The sequence below is a fragment of the Stenella coeruleoalba genome (genome assembly GCF_951394435.1).
Source record: "Stenella coeruleoalba genome assembly, chromosome: 7".
NCBI classification, from domain to species: domain Eukaryota; kingdom Metazoa; phylum Chordata; class Mammalia; order Artiodactyla; family Delphinidae; genus Stenella; species Stenella coeruleoalba.
In genome coordinates, this window is record NC_137153.1 from 109,253,608 (window position 1) to 109,272,222 (window position 18,615).

The 18,615-nt window shown below is 43.1% G+C and overlaps 1 protein-coding gene across 2 annotated transcripts in view; it reads left to right on the forward strand.

The window, feature by feature from the left end:
* The window catches only part of LOC307189226 (protein CutA homolog), a 19,843-nt gene continuing 1,228 nt past the window's right edge, over positions 1-18,615 (forward strand). The window contains exons 1-5 of one of the 2 annotated variants that reach the window (XM_079927107.1): positions 1-2,262; positions 7,985-8,133; positions 13,662-13,721; positions 15,360-15,405; positions 15,653-15,702. In XM_079927107.1, coding sequence (XP_079783233.1) covers positions 8,015-8,133; positions 13,662-13,721; positions 15,360-15,405; positions 15,653-15,702 — 275 coding nt within the window. In that variant the 5' untranslated portion in view covers positions 1-2,262; positions 7,985-8,014. Of the gene's footprint in view, positions 2,263-3,640; positions 4,166-7,984; positions 8,134-13,661; positions 13,722-15,359; positions 15,406-15,652; positions 15,703-18,615 lie in introns of those variants that run through there. The other variant, XM_079927108.1, reaches the window with a different exon arrangement.

An 18,615-nucleotide genomic window follows, 5' to 3' on the forward strand; every position in this document is an offset into this window, starting at 1 on the left:
TAGAGTCGCTGGTGGTTAGGCGGTAGCGTCGTGGCGTTGTGTTGGACGGTGCTCAGTTGGTCCTGCCGTCCGACTCTCCGGTTGGTTTGCTTCTGTCTCACTGAGAGCGAAGGCTGGGTAAATGCCTGGCAAGCGGTGTGGTGAGAATGAGGACCAGCCAAAGGTTGAACGGCCTTGGGGGCGGCCCCCTGGCTCTAAAACCAGGCTCAGCAGCGGCTCTGGTGGACGCCGCTGCGGCATGGGCAGGGGCTTAGGCCGCCCGGGGTGGAGGCGGTGGGCATCCTGCTCCCGGGCCAGACACGTATTAAGAGGAGGCGGAGGGTCATGTGTCTGGAAGACGAGATGAAAGTTCTCGAGAAACTGGAAGAAGGGTTTGCGCACCCTTAAGCAAAACGAGGAGGCGGTCAGGACCAGCATGGAGAGTGTTTCGCCCGTCTGCTCCTAGGTGCTGTGCATTCCTCAGGACGTAAACATCGAGAAGATGGAGACGAATTAATTTTTGGGGTCTAGGATTAGACCAAAGGAGGAGGGGGCAGCCTGTGACGCTGAAGGCCATCTGCAGCCAGGCCAAACGGGTTTACATGCAACTGGTGGAAACCACTGGCAAGGGCAACCCAGAGAAGTTTCATGCGAGCAAGGGATGGTTGGAGAAGTTTAGAAATCGCTATAGGCTGCTGAATTTGAGGTTGATAGGGGAGGAAGAACCGTTAAATACCCAGTCGGCACCCACGTATTCCAAGCAACTCCAGAAACTGATCAGAGTTAGTGGCTTTGTACCTCAACAGGTCTTCACCGCCAAGCAGATGAGCCTGTTTTGGAAGTGCTTGCCTTCGCGTACTTTTGGGGGAAAAGACAAAATTCTGGAAAGCTTAGAGGAAGCTAAGGACCAGATTTCTTTCAATTTTTGTGCCAGTGCCGCAGGTGACAAAACCATGGCTGCTTTATGAAGCAGCACCTGTTTTATGGAAAAAAATATAAAACGCCTTCCTATTTTCCGGCGATCACTAACAGTATCATTAACAGCTGCCCCCATTTTGGATTGGCTTCGTAATTGTTTTATTCATTGAACCTGGAGTTATTTAACAGAAAAAAATCTTGCCTTTAGAGTGTTACTGTTTTCGGACAGAGGTCTCAGTCACCCAGACTCCATTCTTTGCTCATCCCAATGATGATATTGTGTTTCTTCATCTGGAGGGCAGTAGCTATCTTAAGCCCTTGGATCAGGGTATAATTGAAGCATTCAGGAGGTAATACACCAAGCATATGTTGGACTACTTTGCCGACTTCTTGAAAAAAACCCTTGCCTCACTTTGAAAGAAACATGGCAACAGTACAACTTTAATGATGCTTTGGTAGCAATAAAAGAGGTGATGGATGATATAAAAACCAGCCTCTCAATAAAGCTTGGTGGAACCTTTGGGATGATGTTGTGAATGATTATGCATGTTTCCCTAGAGCTAATGAAGAAGTTGAAAAAAATCATAGAGTCTGAAAATGGATGGGCTTTAAATTCATCGATATTGATGAAAGTGAAATTAATAAGCTACTTAAGTTTCAAGCTTTGGCAATAACAGAGAGTCTATATCTGTAGATGAGGAAGAAGGCAAATCTCTGGAACCAGAGATAAAGTTGAACTTAAGGAAACAATTCTGTCTTACACCACGTGTCAGACCTCATTGAAGCTGCAATTGATCTTTACTGGATTGAAGTTTGGCCTTTAAAGATTTCAGTAAAGTGTTGTATACCTGTAAAGAGGCCCAAAAGAACCTTCAAAATAAAGCAAAGGAGATGAAGAAAGAGAAGGAAGACACAAACAATAAAGAGGAAGTAGTGTGGGTGAAAGAGATGGGTACAGAATCTGACTCTGAAGAGGATTCTGCATCCATATCTGAATCCAGTAAGGAGGAGGAGAGAAAGAGGGTAAGAAGCCTCCAGAAGAAGAGCTTATAATCTCAGGCAGTGGCACGGAGGCTCTTACTAGATCTGAAGAATCTGCCAAGGCCATAAATGCAGAATTGGACTTTTGGAATCTAACCTTGGAATTGAATCTGAAGAGAGTAGAAGTGCCTGAGTTGAAGTAACAAGAGAATCCAGAAGCGGTTTCTTCCAAATAACAGTTCATCTCTTGCCATCCTTCCCCTGCTGCCCCAGCATCGCCTTCATCACGACCATCCTTATAATCACCAAATCAACAAACATTTATTGAGCATAATCTCTGTGGGATCCTGTGCTAAACTCTGGGACATCATCTCAGGATCTAAGGTAAAATGGTCATTAACAGTGGCCTTTCTTATTAATGTAATAGGTTTAAAAGATCATAGCCTTGATTTATTTTAGTGGACTTTGAATATAAAGCGTTTTTTTTTTAGGATCACTCAGCCTCATTTTCTCTAACCCTGTTTTTTTCACACACGCTAAGTTTTTCAATCACAAATGGAGATTTTCTGAGTTAACCTTGTTTGGTAGTTGACATGAGACTACTTGCTCATGAAACGCTGACATGGTCTTACATTTTATAAAGCACTCTTATATTAATCTTCTCTGTTAATCCTCACTTTAAACCTATGAAGGAGGTATTAGCCCTTCCTTTACCAAAAAACCCCCCAAAAGCTCAGAGAGGTTAAGTTATTTGCCTGAGGCCACATAGCTATTGATGTAAATGATAGGACTAAGGCTACAGCTGACTTTGTTAGACACTTTGCCAGGAAGTGTATCAGGCCTTTAAGAATTTATAGTCCCAAGGAATGAGACAGACAGGTAAACAGGTAATTAAAATAAACACAGAGGCTGTGAACTGGCAGCCTGGAGGCCAATTTAGCTAACAGGTGTGTTTTGTTTCGTCTGCCCAGTTTAAAACAATTTTGAATTGGTTTTCCGCATTCCCCCCTCCTTTGTTTAAGGTACTATTTACATACAACACAATTCACCAATTTAAGTGTATAGTTTGTTGAATTTTTTTACTGTTTGTGTAACCACTACCACAGTCAAACTATAGAATAGTTTCCTTGGCTTAAAATTTACTTATGGCCTTGTGTATTCAATTTCTTCCCCTGAAGTGTTGTCATTTAAAAATTAAGATATTTCACATTAAAAAGCTGGATTAAAAAATTGGAAACCCTGACAACAGTGGACTCTGCATTCCCAAAGGGCAACAGTCAGTCCTTAGCTTGCTGCTTTTAAAGATTTGTTTAATAGTTGATGTTAAATGCTGCAACGGAAGTGTGGACAAAGTGCCTTAGGGGAAAGAGAGGACTGTGGGGATTAACCTTGGGAAAGACTGCACAGAGCAGCTGGCCTGGAAAGACAAATGAGTTCACCGGGGAGAGCAATGAGGAGCCAGAGTGTGTGCTCTAAGCCAGAGAGGATTAGAAGGGAGGTCCTAGGAGGAGAGAGTGATGTGTGGGGGACAGGGAAGGGAAGGCAGCCACGTGTGTGCTTCATTTATTTGGGTTTATTTGGTGGGATGGTCCTCTACAGCGGTCCCCAACTTTTTTGGCACCAGGGACCGTTTTCGTGGAAGACAGTTTTTCCAGGGACTGGGGCGGGGGTGGGGGGGTAATGGTTTCGGGATGATTAAAGCGCATTCCATTTATCGTGCACTTTATTTCTATTATTATTACATCAGCTCCACCTCAGATCATCAGGCATTAGATCCCGGGCGTTGGGGACCCCTGCAAAGTGGAAGAGTTTTGTGTATGTGTATTTGTGTTTGGGCTGACGATTTTATATATCTAAGAAACTTAGGTCTTTTAATCTGTACATCTCTGGGGATTTTATGGGTTTTTTTGTATGTGTATGTTAGAATGGGAAGGGAAAATTAGTATTTTTACTTTTGCAGGGGTTGGAGGTTTGCATATGGTGCTTGGGTTGTATGTTTCCAGAAGGAGAGTTGCCCAGTGAAAAATTACTCCCTCTTTCCCCGCCCCCTCCACTATCTCCTTCCGGCCAGCCTGGCTGGGACCTGGCTGGGCAGTGGGGCAGGCAGCAGGTGGTAAGGGGAGAGGCAGTTCAGGCCCTTCGTGCCCGCCCGTCAGCCAGCAACTCGGCCTCAGGCCACAGTTCCAATAGGCTGTGCTGCTAAATTACCAGCGACGCCATGGACAGGCTGGGCTTACGGTGCCCTTGGCCAGGCCACCCGCGGCCCTCTGTCCTTTTATGCCTTTTGGTGAGTGTTCCACACTACAATGCTATGAACCCTCTCACCTCTAAACCTCCAACCTGGGGACCGAGGGAAGAACGTGCATTTCTCTTTTACTCTTCCTGGGGTTTTGAGCTGGGGGCGGGCAGGTAGTGGGTGGGCGGTAGAATCCTTGGAGGCATCACCCTGTGTCTTGGAGATTGTGGTGTGAATGTGAAGATTACCAGCACCTCTTTATGCCCTGCCTTGTGAGGAGGAGTGACTGGGCTGTGTTTCACTGCCAGGGTCCTTGGGGTGGTGAGGGGTGTCTGCTGGTGAGTTATCATGTAAGGGTCACATGATAGGTTCTTTCCCTCTTTCCAGTGGAGTTACCATCTCATTTTTCTGGGGGCTTTGTTTTCTCGTCTCTGAAGTATGTTAAAATGTTAAGGTTGGCAGTGGCTACAGAGTCCCTACAGTGGTGCTGGTGGTCGCAGTGGGCGGGGGCTGAGTGGGGTGGGGTGCGGGGGTGGTGGAAGGGAGAGCTGTGTGGGAGGGCCACAAGCCTAGGGGTCTAGCCCAGCTCTGCTGCTCACTTTTTGGTGATTTCTTCCCCTCTCTGGCCCTTAATTAACTGGCACAAATCAGTGGCTCAACATTTTGGGGACATTTCTTGATTTTTTTTGTGTGTGTGTCTATGTGTGTGAGTGCAAGTCTGGATTTGCACCCAAGGAAAGTGTATAAACACAATGTCAATTTCAGAGTATTCACAGATTCCTTAAAACTAGATGGATTACAAATTTAGAACCACTGGGTGGTTTCTGAGGCCCCTTCTGCCTTCACACAGATAGTAAAGTCAACCATAATCTCTTAAAGGCTAGGCAAATACTGCAGGACGAAAAAAGAATGAAATAATTGAAAGGGTACATAAAATATTTTAAACGAATGTAAAATTAGAAAAGGTATATAGTAAAGACATAAATATGAAAATGCTATAAACTTACAGTAAATCTTTTCCCGTTATAATGTTTCTATTAGGGAATACGGTGATGTGTGTATTTTGCATTCATATAATATCACTTTCTAATACACTGTAGTCCACTTGTGGTTCTAAACCGACCTTTACATGCTTCTGATTCTTTGTTGATATGGTCCACAAACATTTCTCAAGCCCATACTCCTTGTCAGTGGGTTATAAAGTGCTGGGGATACAGAAATGTATGAGGCCAAAGAGCTCATGTCCAATGGGGGAGACGTATGTAAACAACTGTCTGTATTTCAGTGTGATTGATGGTACAATAGAAGGATGTTTAGCAGCAGTCCTGACCTCTACCCACTAGATGCCAGTGGCATCTCCTCCCCAATCATGACAATCAAAATTGTCCCTAGATGTTGCCAGATGTCCCCTGGGGGGAAAAATTGCCCCAAGTTGCGAGGCACTGGATTAAGTGAAGCTGAAATAAGCCCACTGTATGAATTCCTAGTCGTGCTCCTTGCAGTTCAGAGAGCCCAGAAAAGGAGGCAGGAGTCTTGGATTTAAGTCTTGCTTCTGTCACAGAATTTCTGTATGTTCTGCCTCAGTAACATTATCTGTTAAATGAAGGGTTATCTTAGATAATACCTGAGGGCCCAAAGTACCTCTTAGTATTTTTGGACTATGAGTTCATACAAGAGTTTCAATACATTTTAGGTGAGTTTATAGTTAATCCTGTTAGCTCAGTGTTACACTGATAACTGCTGGCCGAAATGCCCTAGATCTTCCTTAGGAATGGTTTTTTTGGTTGCGGGACAGACCATTACTCCTTTTGTTCAGAGTCTGTACAGGAAGCCACCTTAGAGTCATGTAGTTGACCCCTTACAGTTTTTTAGTTTGTCCGATTCTCTGCCAAAAGCGCTGTGGGTGACCCAAAAGCCCTACTTACTTCAGAAGGCTATTTTGTCTCAATATCAACATCTTGCTGGTGTACTAATTCACCAGTCTACAAGTTATTTCTTGAGAACCTGCTGTGTGCCGTGAACTGTCCTGGGGACACAGTGATGAGTAAACCACAGTCCCTTCCTTTATTGGATTAGTGATTATATATTGTTTTTCCTATCTTGTTTGAACCCATGGCAGCTCTGAGGCAGGCAGCACAGATGTCATAATCTCCAGTTTCTAGATAACATTTATAGAAGGCAAAGGAAGTAACTTGTTGAAGACCACAGGCAGCAGTACTGGCGCTAGGATTTAAATCCTGCTCTTCAGTGCCTTTATTTTTTTCCAATATAATCTAATTGAGTTGTCACCAAAAGCTTCATTGAAAAGCCTGGTTCTTTTTTTCTTGTGTGGTCACTGGTTTAGTTCAGAGGCCTAGTGTGTTGGATTGGAGGTGTTGGTGGAGGTAGTGGGAGGGAATGAGAAACCCACCCCAGACAGGCTTCTAGTCAGACTGAAGCTAAAGACATAAAAACGCTACTCAGGCCCTGCCAAGAAGTAGGAGCCAGGCAGGGCCGGGCAATAACGTAGGAGTGGGAGGACAGAGGTTTATTTGAGCGAGATGTGAGCCCGGGGCTGGGAGGCAGAAGCACACTCTTGTTCAGTCTTGCCTGAGTCACAGTGGGGCTCCTTGCAAGTTGCCTCTATCCCTATTAATGACTCCTTTGTATTCCCCCAGCAAAGAACCCTGGAATAGAAGATGTCCTCCAGTTCTTTTCATTTCCTCTTATTTTAAAAGTTTGTCATTAAAAAAGCAAGAAAAAGTATATCTTGCCTGTCTTTTCCTCTCACGGTGTCACTGCCGTTTTCTTAGCTCAAGATCTTAATGTCTTTTTCCTGGAACATTGTAATGGCCTTTTGAATGGACTGCCTTCTGGTCACTCCCCATCCTCCTTCAGCTTGATCATATTATTACTCTTCTGCTTTAAAACCTGCAAAAGCACCTTATCACTTGAGTATGAACCCTACATTCCTTAGCCTGACCCCTTATAGTTCTAGCCAGTCTCATTCTCCTCCCAATCTCTTATCCACAGACTAAGACCCATGCAGACTAGATAGCTTATCTGTCCCTACATACCTCTTGAGTTTGTACATATTATCATATCTCCCTCTTTTGTAATTCTGCTTATTATTTCAGTTCCAACTTAGATAGTACCTTCTTTTCAAAGCCTTTTCCTGTCTCCAACAGGTAGAGCCTTCCTCCTGGACCCTCCAGTTGTCTGTCACAGTAGTACAGGTCACATTGCTTTAGAATTAGCCTTCCTTTTCCACTAGACTCCCTGTAGCACCTGGCACATACACAATTGAACGAAGGTGAAATTAACTCCCTAAAACATCGGCAGGTGTAAGAACTTGTCATTCATAATAATCTCCATAGGATGATAGCAGTTCAGTGTATGCCAATTGGCATTACCTCCAGTAGCAGTTTTGTGCAGTAGGAACGGATTTCAAGTTATCCAGACTCGACTCCTAATCTTGGCTTCAGTTAAAAGCTGTGTGATTTTTTTTTTTTTTTTTGGCCACACTGCATGGCTTGTGGGATCTTAGTTCCCCTACCAGGGATTGAACCCGGCAGTGAAAGTGCTCAGTCCTAACCACTGGACCGCCTGGGAATTCCCAAAGCTGTGTGATTTTGAGCAAGTTTCTTGATTTTTGAGCCTCTGTTTTTTTTCCTTTTTTTTTTTTTTACCATTTGTAAAATGCAGAGGCAAATAATCTAGACATGAAAACTTTAAGCACTAAAACTCAATACAGATCCCAGGAATTATTTTGTGGATGGGAAATAGGGATGAAAATATGGTGCTCAGCTTTGGTTCCAGTCTGCTTGAGCTGGCAAATAGTGAGTTGGCCATGTCACTGCTGATCTGTGCTTCTCTTTTCCCACTGTGTAGATCCTGACTGCTTCTTTCCTGACATACCCCATGCTCAGGACCCTTAGCCAGCAGCTCCTTTCAGTTGTCACTGGCAGCTATGTCTCCGGCACTTACTCCATCGTTTTTGTCAACTGTCCCAACGAGCAGATTGCCAGAGATATTGCCAGGTATGGTGAAGGGGCTTAGGTGCTGCCCCAGGAGGCTTGGGAGCTACCAGGATGCTCCAGAGGGGCCACTTTGGGGTACTTCTCTTGCTTTTGACAACCCCATCTGTCCAGTGATGAACTACACAGCTGTCTGCTTGGGGTGATATGAGAAGCATGGCTGAATGACACTTGGATGGATCCTGCTGCTGGGCCTGAAAATGCTGAGTGGTGCATGGGGGCGTAAAAGTGATATGAGACCCAGAGAGATAGCTGGCTTGCGCAAGGTGTTAAGATAAGAGAACAGTGGAACTCTGCAAGTTGAGAATTTAAGAGTCCTAATTCCTGACCCAGCTGTCTTTTTGGAGATAGTCTTTGCTCAGTCCCAGAGGTGCCCACCATGGCAAGAGGAGGAGGAGACCAATTCCAAGTATATGGCAGATTTCTAAAAGCAGCTGTGCTGTGGTGGAAAGAGCACTGGACTTGTAATCAGAACAATTTGAATCTTGGCTCTGCCACTTGCTGTGTGACCTCGGGCAAGTTGCTTCCCTTCTCTAAGCATTAGTTTTCTGAATTATAGAATAGGATAATGCCACCTACCTCACAGGGTTGTTGAGAGGATTATATGATATATGTACAGTCCTTATTCCAGTAACTCAGATGTAGTAGATGCTCAAAAAATGTTTGTTGTATCTGAATTTCCACCCTTCACTTCTCTTCTTTTTAAATTTATTTTTCTTTTTTTGGCTGCGCCTTGAGGCTTGCGGTATCTTAGTTCCCTGAACAGGGATAGAACCCAGGGCCACGGCAGTAAAAGCGCCGAGTCCTAACCACTGGACTGCTAGGGAAGCTCCCCTGCCCTTCACTCCTTTATAGCTGCAGCTTTGAAGCGGGTTAGTGGGGCTGAGGGGTACTGGATTTGGCTCCTGGCTCCCTTTCTTCTTGCTCTACAACTCAGCATTCTTGAGGTTTGATGATAGCTTAAGTTATAGTGTTTTATGTGTTGAATTCGGTCTTTGGGGGCACATAGCCTCCAAACTAATGGTCACAGGTTAACTTTGCATTTGATTCCATCTTTCCTGCCCCTAACCAGAATGTCTATTTTTTCCTTATTTACATTACTTTTGGAGAATAGCTCTTGTCTAAAAGAACATGTGATTACTCCAGAAATATGACCTAGTATTGTATTTAGCAGCTAGGAATTGAAATCCCTCCTGTGCTTCTGGTATACCCAGGATCTGTGCTGAACTCTCTGGACCCCTGGATTAGCCACTCTGGGTCCTGTGAGGGAACAACTTCAGCTGACATCTGTGAGGTGTTGGGTATCAGGAGGAGAAGGATTCTAAGGCCTGGATTCTAAATACAGTAGTTGAGAGGCCAGTTGAGGTAAATGGATCAGTATCAGCTTGGAGAGGGGTCTCTATTGTCTTTGCATCCAAGGTTGCTCATGAGAGGTCAGGAATGGGGTCTCATTGCTTCATAGGTAATGCTTTTTCTCTCTGGTTTTTCTCCTAGTTTTTAGGAATTTCTCTTTGTCTTAATGTTCAAGTATTACTTTGTTAAATATAGCCTCTCTACTCTCTCTATCTGCATCACTTTTTCCTGGAACTCCTTATAGATGTTGAATTTGTTTTCTGTGACTGAACTTTTATAGTTTTCTTTAGACTGAATTTTATAGGTTTCCTTTTCAAGATTTCAGATTGTTTTTAATAACCAACTGCTCTTGTTTTGTAACTGTCTGATCTTGTTTTATAAATGCAATAATCTTGCTTTATCTTTCTGTGGATAGTAATTATACTTATTTTATGCTTAATTTTCTTCCAGCTTTATTGAGATATAATTGACATATAACATTGTGTAAGTTTAAGGTATACAACATGATGATTTTATATGTGTATATATTACAAAATGATTACGACAATAAGGTTAGTTAAACATCCATCATCTCAGTTACTTTTTTGTGTGATAAGAACTCTTTAAGATCTACTCTCTTAGCAATTTTCAAGTATACATAATTGTACTTATTTTTAAATCTTGGTTTCAATTATCCTTCTCATGTAAATTCTTTTTTGTTGTTGAATTTTAGTCTCTCATGGTGTTGACTTTCCTCAAATACTTTGTAATTCTTAATTGTAGCCTCTCTCATCTTCTTAGCTATGCTTATGGGGAAGTGTAGAAACAAATGGAGGAATTGACCTTAGGTGGTACTCTGCAGTGTGCGTGTGGGGCATGTGGACATTCTACTGGCTGGGGTACCCAAGTAACTGGTCTTCTGGGCATGCACTCTCCCTTTTGTCCTTGGCTGTCGCCGGCCACTAGGACAGTGTTTTGCCTTTTGTCCAAAATTCCCATGCTCACTGCTCTGCCTGTATCAAACATCCCATTACTGTTGCCTGGGCCATGGGAGATTTAGGGGGTCTACCTGCTCCTGCTGTGGCATTCCAACTATTTACCTTGATGGTTGCCTCCAAGTTCTTGCCTGCTCTGGTTCCCATTACATCTAGATTTCAAACTGTTGCTTTCATTTTCTCTCCCCCACCTCCTGCCCCAAGTTCAAAAAGGCACATTTATTTACAAAGGAACAGTATAAATGTAATAAGGAATAAAGGAAATAAAATAATAGGCATACATATTTACATAGCAGATGTAGGCAAAACTTACTAAGAAGGTTCTTGAAATACTTTTACAATCTAGGATTCAACAGTTAAAATCAGTTTCTAAGAATAATTTATCACCTCAAGAAGAATTTTTAGGATGGTCAACTTATATGATTCAAACTATGGCTATGTTAGTGAAAAAATTATAATTTTATATTCTTCAAAATTCTCCAGGTTGCTGGAGGCCAAGAAAACCAGATCACTGCCAATGTTTAAAAGATTCAAAGGCTCTTAAGTTAGGAAGTCCCCCTACATGCTCCCATGCATGTCTCAGGGCTGCCTTTTTTCTTTAGGGCCTCCTCCTAGTTGCTAGTGCATAAAGCGTTCTTACTGTGCTCTGGCACGGTGAAGAAATGTTTTGTTGTTTCTGGTGTGGGGTGTAAAAGGGAGGTTGCAGTGTGTGTGCAGCCCACCAGCTGAGCTGGAAGTCTCAATTGGAGTCCTGAGTGATGTGGCAGTGGAGCTCTCCCCTCAGCTGTTCTGTTCAGTATTTTTCGTTAATGATTTGGGTAGAAGAGAGGCAAATAGGTTCGCTTCCAGGATTTGTAGAAGGAGAGTAAGTGGGTACATGGTGGGGAGGGCCCCACAAGTGTTAGCCGGCAGGAACCCCAGCTCTGCCTGCGGAACTAGTGCTGGGACCAGGTCTTTCAGCTCCAGTTTAGTGCTCTTTCTTCTTTAATGCTCTTTAGCGTTCAGTCTGCTGCCTCTCAGTTCTGGTTCAGTTCCATTCTGGTTCCTGGCCATGTTCTTAGAGCTCTTCATTGACAGATACATTCTAAACTGGAAAAATCTCTTATTGGGGCTAGGGTGAAAACCTGAATGTTGAACCAGGAGACCTGGATTCTAGTTTCCTTTTTGCTGCGAACACCACATATGACCTTAGACAAGTCTTCCTTCTCTGGGCTTTGATTTCATACGTAGGGAGAGGGAATTGGATTAGGCCAGGGTCACAGACAAAGATATCACAAGCAGGCAACTTAAATGAGTGAAGTGGGCTGGGGTGTCGCGCTGAAGAATGACTGTAGTTAGCAACCCTTACTCGTCCCAGGTGTTGAGAGGGAGAACAGTGGAAACTGACCCGAGAAGCATATGTCATGCCTAGAGGGAGTAGCCCCTGCTCAGCTCTAGCTAAATCTGACCTTGTAGGACTACAGGTCCAAAATGTTATAAGATTCATTTTTTGGTGAGAAGCTAGGTAATGTGTATTTTTTTTAATGTGAAATACCCTGATAGTAAATATTGGTAGCAAAATCAAGATTTTTTTAAATGCCGTGAGAGCCAAACCATGTATCTGGTCTGTGAGCCTCTAGTCTGTGAACTTTGCAGTTTCTAGAGACCCCAGAAGCTCTGTCTTCTGCTTTACTCACATGAGCATGAGGGCTTGAGCTTTCCGTCTGTGACTCACTGCTGGGCTTTAGTGTGTGTGTTTGTTTTTTATTTGTTTGTTTGGCCACAGGAGCTTTTTGAATAACACAGCCCTCCATAACTTTACAGTCTTTTACCCAAGGACAGGTTGCTGTGATTACTCAGGAGTTGACACTACCAAAGAGATTGGAGGCCCGTGAGGCAATGGATTATTTTTTTCTAGAGGTTTAACTCACTCCCTCTGTTTGCGTGCCACCTTCAGAACCAGTGAAGTGTAATTTCTCAGCAGATCATTTGATTGAGTGAGTGAGACTTGCAGACGTTGCTTAAACAAATTTGTGCCGTGTGCCTCTCCTTACAGTCAGATTTATTTAGCACCTGGAACTTTCCAAGGGAATGAGGGTGGTGGTAATACCACATTAAAGTGGAGCCTTAAATAGAGCACTGTTCAGCCTGGAACTCAGGGGAAGAGAAAGTAGGTCAGTTCTCTTGGCAGCAGTCAAGAGAAGGAGAGATCAGTAAGCAGGGCTCAGATTAGGGTTATCTGGCAGGGGCCACACACCTCAGAGAACTGAGACCAGGCCCCCTCGGCTGACTGAGACCTGAGAGGGGGTTGTCAGGGCCTGCCTGATTCCGAGGGCTTGAGGTTTGATACTTGGGGACACTTCTTTGCATCGATGACTTGGTGGTGCTTTTGTTTCTATGACACTTGTACTAGTTCAGGCACTTTTTATTGTGTTCACCAGGGCTCTGCACAGGAATCAGACTATCAGAGCAGGAATTCCAACCTGTGGTCTGTCAAAGAAAGTTTTTAGAGGTCTGCAAAGGTGATGATAATTGTGCTGTTAGGATTGTGGTAGGAACCTTCACAAAAATAAAAAGTGAAAAGAGCCTGTATTTGCCAAAGACAGACATAGGATAGGATGCCTTTTTTTGCTTTCCCTTGGAGTTATATCAGTTCCATGTGGTCACATGATATCTACAGACCAGAAACCCTGTCAGCCTAGTACATATCCAAGAGAGAAAAGGAGAAGGTGACATAATAAAAGGAGTTTTTGGTGGTGAAAAGAGTTGGAAACCACCGACTGAACCAGTCCTCTGATTGTACAGCAGGAGTCAGGCTGAGTGAGGGGGTCGTGCCTGTCTTGGATAGGTGCTCAAATACTTATTTCTGTAATGAAAGAAAGAGCTTGCATAAGGTCACACAGCCATCCTACTGCAGGGCTGGATTGGAATCCAGGTCTTTTTGTTCTCCGTCCATTGCTAATAAATTCCCATTCCCCAAGCAGACTAGGCCTGTCCTTTAAAACTGCCTTCCCATAGCTGCTTCCCTACTTCTCTCCCCACCCAGGGAAGGACTTATAAACAACTCTGTCTTCAGAGGTTCTGTGCACAGTAGTTACGAAACATGTTGGTTTGAGTTGGGAGGGGCACTCTAAATGGTTATCTATTTAGAATTAGGTTTCCTGAGTAGTTCCCAGGAACTGCTGGACACTTGCCCCAGTAACGGTCACTCTCTCTTTGCTTTAGGGCTATACTGGATAAGAAGCTGACTGCCTCTGTGAACATCCTGCCTAAGGCATACTCACTGTGAGTTTTGCTGTGGCCAGTGGAAGGGTGTGGGAGTGCTAGGTCAGGTCCTGCCTGGTGGAAAGAGCACTGAACTAATGGGGAATTGTCAAAGAACAACTCAAAGACACTTAATTAATCAATAGTTCACTGTCAATTTCTATTCAGAGGAAATCAACCAGTGGGTTTATGTCATTCAACAAAAGCAAAAACAGGCTGTGTTTAGAGAAGGGAGAAAAAAATCTACAGTTTAGGCACAGCAAATCTTGTGTGCACATTCTTTGTTTAAATCAATTAGCTTGCTTTTAGCAAAGAAGTCGAACTGGGCATTCCATCCCTGAGTAAGCCAACTAGGGATATCAAAGATTATAATTTCCATTACTTTTGGATTCTCTGGAAAACTTTGAGAGTTTAGCATATGCGACAGGCTGTTTCTGTGTATTGTCTGCCTTTCATTTCATCAGCTCCTTTACTTAAGCCTGGTCTGCACCATTTCCCTCATCAAAATATGTCAGTATCCCAGTACTGGCTGTGCAGGATTTGTCTTGTGCCTTAATCTCTCTGATCAGCCTGTTTCTCATCTCCTTCCTCCCCTGATGAGCAAGAGGGAGGGAGGGAGGGAGGGAGGGAGAGAAATAACGTCTACTCTAAAGGTCAGCACAGAAAAGTGCTATATAATGAAAGCTTTCCCCTGCCCAGCAGTGCCATTCCCTCAGTGGCTCACATCACCTGTAGCTATGGTTCCCAAATCAGGCTATGCTTTGGATTCCTGAGCTCCCTCCTGGATCTACTCAATCAGTCTCCCTGAGGATGGGCCTTGAATCTGAATTTTTAAGAGGTTATGTAAGTGATTCACATAAAGCCAGCCTGGGAGCTACTGCTTTGGAGCTAGAACAGAATTTTAGCCTACTGTTTCCCCTCATGTGTTCATCCTTCCTTGTAATTCATCCTTTTACCACAGCTCTGTGAGATGAGGCCAGTGGCCTAAGTCATCTTAGATTTGCCCTGGGTTAGCATAGACATTCTCAGGCCAAATTTCTTTCCCTTCCCTTGATGCTGTTCTCGTACTCTTTTCTAAACATTGTCACTGACTTTGTTTTTAACTTTTGGACCTGTTTCCATATTTTATAAGGCTTACTTCTTCCCTGAATCTTCCTGTGCTTTTTCATTTACCCATTGGTGGGCACTCAGCTTTGAGAGTCAGTGATACAGATAGCACCAGTCCAAAGGATGGGGAGGTGCCTGGAAGCCAAGAGTATGGGATGAGCATTGAAAAAGCTGGAGATGGCCAGTTTAGAGGAGAGAACATATAGGAGTTTCTGTAGGGCTGTCCTGAGGTGGTTCTTCATGTGGAAGTTGGGGAAAACAATTGGGTGGCAAATGTTGGCACACCATAAGAAAAACCATCTCATGTGAAAACCTTTCAGGAGATGGTGAGCCCCTCACCTCCAGGAAAGTTAAGGCAGGTGCTAGAAGCGTGCATTAGAATGTTTAGACTAGATGACCTGTAGGGCCTTGGCCAACTCTAGGCTTTTTTATATGGGCTTGGAAAGATTTTAAAGTTTCCCCCTTAGTAAGTCACCTAATTGGGCCAGGCTTATTTCACTGAACTCATCTTGTAAGCATGATAATTTTTTTTGTTGTTATTCTCTTCTCCAGATACTATTGGAATGGAGAAATAGAAGAAGCCACTGAAATCCTGCTGGTGAGTGAGGATAGGGGGATGCGGCCTTGATAGGGAAAGAATGAGAGCACAGTTCCAATTAAAAATTAGCAAAGATCAATTAACTGAGGTTCTTGCCCCACATAAGATGCCCTAGGTTCATTTGTAAGCCACTAACAGGGCCTGGGGACCCGGAGGAATCTGTCTCCTAAACAGCCAGTTGAATGAGCAGCTGCAGAGCTGGGGCTGATCCCCTGAAGCAGTGATTTTTTTTTTTTTTCTTTTACAGTTAATAAAGACAAAGACTTCCAAGGTCCGTATGCTATCCAGCTACATCAGGTAATAGTGCAATCTCTTCCCATCCGGGACATGCTGGGAACTAAGTGAAATGAGCTTGAGAAGTAGGATACCTAGAGCTTAGTCACCAGCCTCCCATGTGACCCTGGGTATGGCCCTGTCCCTCAGACTCTCCATCTGTAAAGTGAGTGAGTTTTAAACCAGCGGTTCTCAAAATTTTGGTCTCAGGATCCCTTTACACTTTTAAAAATTATTAAGGACCCAAAAGACCTTTGTTTATGTGGGTTATATCAAAGTTTACTGTATTAGAAATTAAAGCTGAGGGGCTTTTCTGGTGGCGCAGTGGTTGAGAGTCCGCCTGCCGATGCAGGGGACACGGGTTCGTGCCCCGGTCCGCGAAGATCCCACATGCCGCGGAGCGGCTGGGCCCGTGAGCCATGGCTGCTGAGCCTGCGCGTCCGGAGCCTGTGAGGCCACAGCAGTGAGAGGCCCGCATACCGCAAAAAAAAAAAAAAAAAAAGTAAAGCTGAGAAATTTTTAAAATATGTATTTTTAGTTCATTTAAATTAACAGTAATAGAACAATTACATATTAACATAAATACAGGCATACCTCAGACAGCTTTGGTTCCAGACCACCGCAATAAAGTGAATCATATGATTTTTTTTTTTTGGTTTCCCAGTGTATATAAAAGTTATGTTTAACCTATACTGCAGCGTATTAAGTGTGTTAATAGCGTTATGTCTAAAAAAAACAATGTACATACCTTAATTTAAAAATACAAAACAAAAGACAATTATAGTAACATCAAAGATCACTGATGACATCACCATAACAAATATAATAATCATGAAAAAGTTTGAAATTTTGCAAGAATTAGCAAAATGTGAGACAGAGACACAAAGTGAGCAAATGTAGCATCAATAGACTTGCTTGATGCAGGGTTGCCACAAACCTTCAATTTCTAAAAACACACAGTATCTGTAATAAAGCATAGTGCAATAAAACAAGGTATGCTAGTAATGTATTTTTACGGAAAGTAACCATATTTTCCAAAAAACAAAAAAGTGAGAAGAATGGCATCATTTTCCATTTTTGCAAAATCTGGCTTAATAAGAGAGCTGGATCTTGTCAAAAGCATCTTTAAGTGTTGGGACACTTTTAAGCTCATGATGATAAATTCAGGTTTTCCAAACTTCTGATTTTTGCTTAAAAACATGATTTTTTTTTAATTTACAATATTGTGTTTAATTTCTGCTGTAGAGCAAAGTGACTCATTTTTATATATATATATATATTCTTTTTCATATTCTTTTCCATTATGGTTTATCAAAGGATAGGGAATATAGTTCCCTGTGCTATTCAGTAGGACCTTGTTTACCCATCCTGTATATAATAGTTTGCATCTGCTAATCCCAGACTCCCAGTCCTTCCCTCCCCAACCCCCAAAACATGAATTTTTAAATTGGCATTAAATGATATAAATTGTCTTCGTTTGAGTGATGGGCCCACTTTGTTCATATTTGATAAAATGTCTACCTAATACACAAACCTGAGTAACCTTAATTTGTAAAACTGACAAATGATGGTTACTCAGGCTTGAAAGTAAAAATGGTATTCTTTGGGAAAAGTCTAGTTTAGCTTGTGTCTCAGTCAGACAAGTTTAAGACAACATTGAACTTAGGTATATAGCAGAAGTGCTTTATGTATGCTTCCCATTCTGTCACACAGAATATTAAAAAGGCACACTCAAGGGTCAAACTTTAATAAAAATAGTAATTTTTACCACATTATCAAGAATGTTCTTAAGTGAATTTGACTTTTTTAAAATGCAAGTATTGTGGTGGTGAAGAATACAGTGAGAGCTAGTACAGTTTGGTGCTGTTGTCTTGATGCATGCTAAGGTGCCACCAGTTTTACCCATCATTGCTTTTGTACCATCAGTGCAAATGTCAACATAAATGAAAAGATAAATAACAGTTAGTATTATTATGAAAATAGTTTTGGCCTCATGGACCTCCTGAAAGAGGCTTGGAGTTCCCGAGGGGTCAGTGGACTCCACTTGAGAACCACTGGTGTAAATCCTTATTTATCATTCAGAGTGTAGTTTTGTAATAATTGGCATCACCTGGAAGCTTGCCATAAATGCAGAATCTCACACTCACCCCAAACCTACTGAATCAAACTACAGTTCAACAAGATCCCCAGGTGATTCCTATGCACAGTAAAAGCTTGAGATTCTCTGGTCTAAACCAGTGATTTTTGATGTTGGCTACATATTATAATCACATGGAGACTTTCTCAAATTACCAATTTGGGCTCCACCTCAGATTCTGACCTAATTCATCTGGAATGGGGATCAAATATGGTGTTCTTCAAAGCACCCAGGTTGACTCTCCTTGCAGCCAGGATGCAAGTCACCTGTCTGGATGATAAAACCCTTTCCTTTCACATCTTAGGGAACCAGGCAGGATTCTATGGTTATATGGCTATACTGGGTCTCAGATCTATTGGTAGAGAAGGCCCTCATGTTACTGCCTTAGCGCAGGTGTGGAAATAGGGTATCTTTGGTAGAACCAGTGCTGTTGAGAAATTACAGCCTGACTGGTGAAAGACAGCTTCAGGGTTAAGACAGTGAACCCCAGAGCTTGACCTCCAGCGTCAAATCCTGCCTCTTCCACTTGCTGGTTGTAGCATAAGTGCATGCAAATTACTTTCTGTGCCTCAGTTGCCCCATCTATAAAATGGGGACTATACTAGTACCTTGGGTTGTTATGCATATTGGAAAGAACTTATGTCAAGTGTACGCATGAATTGCTGTATCAGTGACAGCTCTTACTACTAAAGTGTTATTAAAATGCCTTATACTGGGGGCTTCCCTGGTGGCACAGTGGTTGAGAGTCCGCCTGCCGATGCAGGGGATACGGGTTTGTGCCCCGGGAGGATCCCATGTGC